At 72.0% G+C, this 711-nt stretch overlaps 1 protein-coding gene across 3 annotated transcripts in view; it reads right to left on the reverse strand.

Moving 5' to 3' along the window:
• The window catches only part of RBPJ (recombination signal binding protein for immunoglobulin kappa J region), a 116,654-nt gene extending 116,240 nt beyond the window's left edge, over positions 1–414 (reverse strand). For 2 of the 3 annotated variants that reach the window (XM_008055688.1, XM_021711202.1), the window contains exon 1: positions 12–253. In XM_008055688.1, the coding sequence (XP_008053879.1) occupies positions 12–31 (20 nt within the window). In that variant the 5' untranslated portion in view covers positions 32–253. Of the gene's footprint in view, positions 1–11 lie in introns of all 3 variants that reach the window. The other variant, XM_021711201.1, reaches the window with a different exon arrangement.
• Positions 415–711: the final 297 nt, after the last annotated feature.

The raw sequence follows: 711 nt of genomic DNA on the forward strand, positions 1-711 counted from the left end.
CCCAGACTTACCCTGTCACAACAGGCGCCATCTTCCACAAACTCTCGCCAAAACTCCAACCCTCGCGAGACTCCCCCCGACGCCTTCCCTGGTCCCTCTCCCCCGCCCCTTCCCTTTTTCCTCACGCCTCGATTCCACCCAGCCCCCGCGCGCCTTCTCCCCTCGCAGCCGCCGCGGAGAGCCAGACGCCTCGCGCCGCCCGCGGAGTCGGGGATCCTGCCCGCCGCCTGCCCTGGAAACCTACCCGAGCGATGGAGCATGCGCAGGCGGCCCCTCCGCGGGCGAGCCGTCCGTGGGGTCCATGGGGAGCGCTCCGGCTATCCGGGTTTTGGGACGCGCCCTGAGGGACGGACGCGGAGACTGAGGAAAACCGGAGGGGATTACTACGGGGACGGGGAACGGAGGGGTCAGGAGGCGGGGCCGGGCGCGGGAGGAGGGGTCCTGGGAACCTCGGCCGCGTCTCACAGGCCCGGAGGAGACGCCTCCTCCAGTGGGTGTTCTCCGGCGGCTTCCCGCGCACGCCGGGTTCCCAGCTCCTTTCATTCATTCACTCGTCTGCTCGCGGGGCCCTCCTCGCGGCGGGTCCCGGCGCCGGGCGGCTTCATCCGCTCCACCCCGGGCCCGCGGGGAGTCCCCTTCGGGCTCCGCGGACCGACACAATTCGCGCTCGGCCGCGCGAGCTTCCCCCTCCCCGGGCGGGACATGGGCGCA

The sequence above is a fragment of the Carlito syrichta genome, unplaced genomic scaffold (assembly GCF_000164805.1).
Source record: "Carlito syrichta isolate Samal-C Ts95f unplaced genomic scaffold, Tarsius_syrichta-2.0.1 Scaffold301929, whole genome shotgun sequence".
NCBI lineage: Eukaryota > Metazoa > Chordata > Mammalia > Primates > Tarsiidae > Carlito > Carlito syrichta.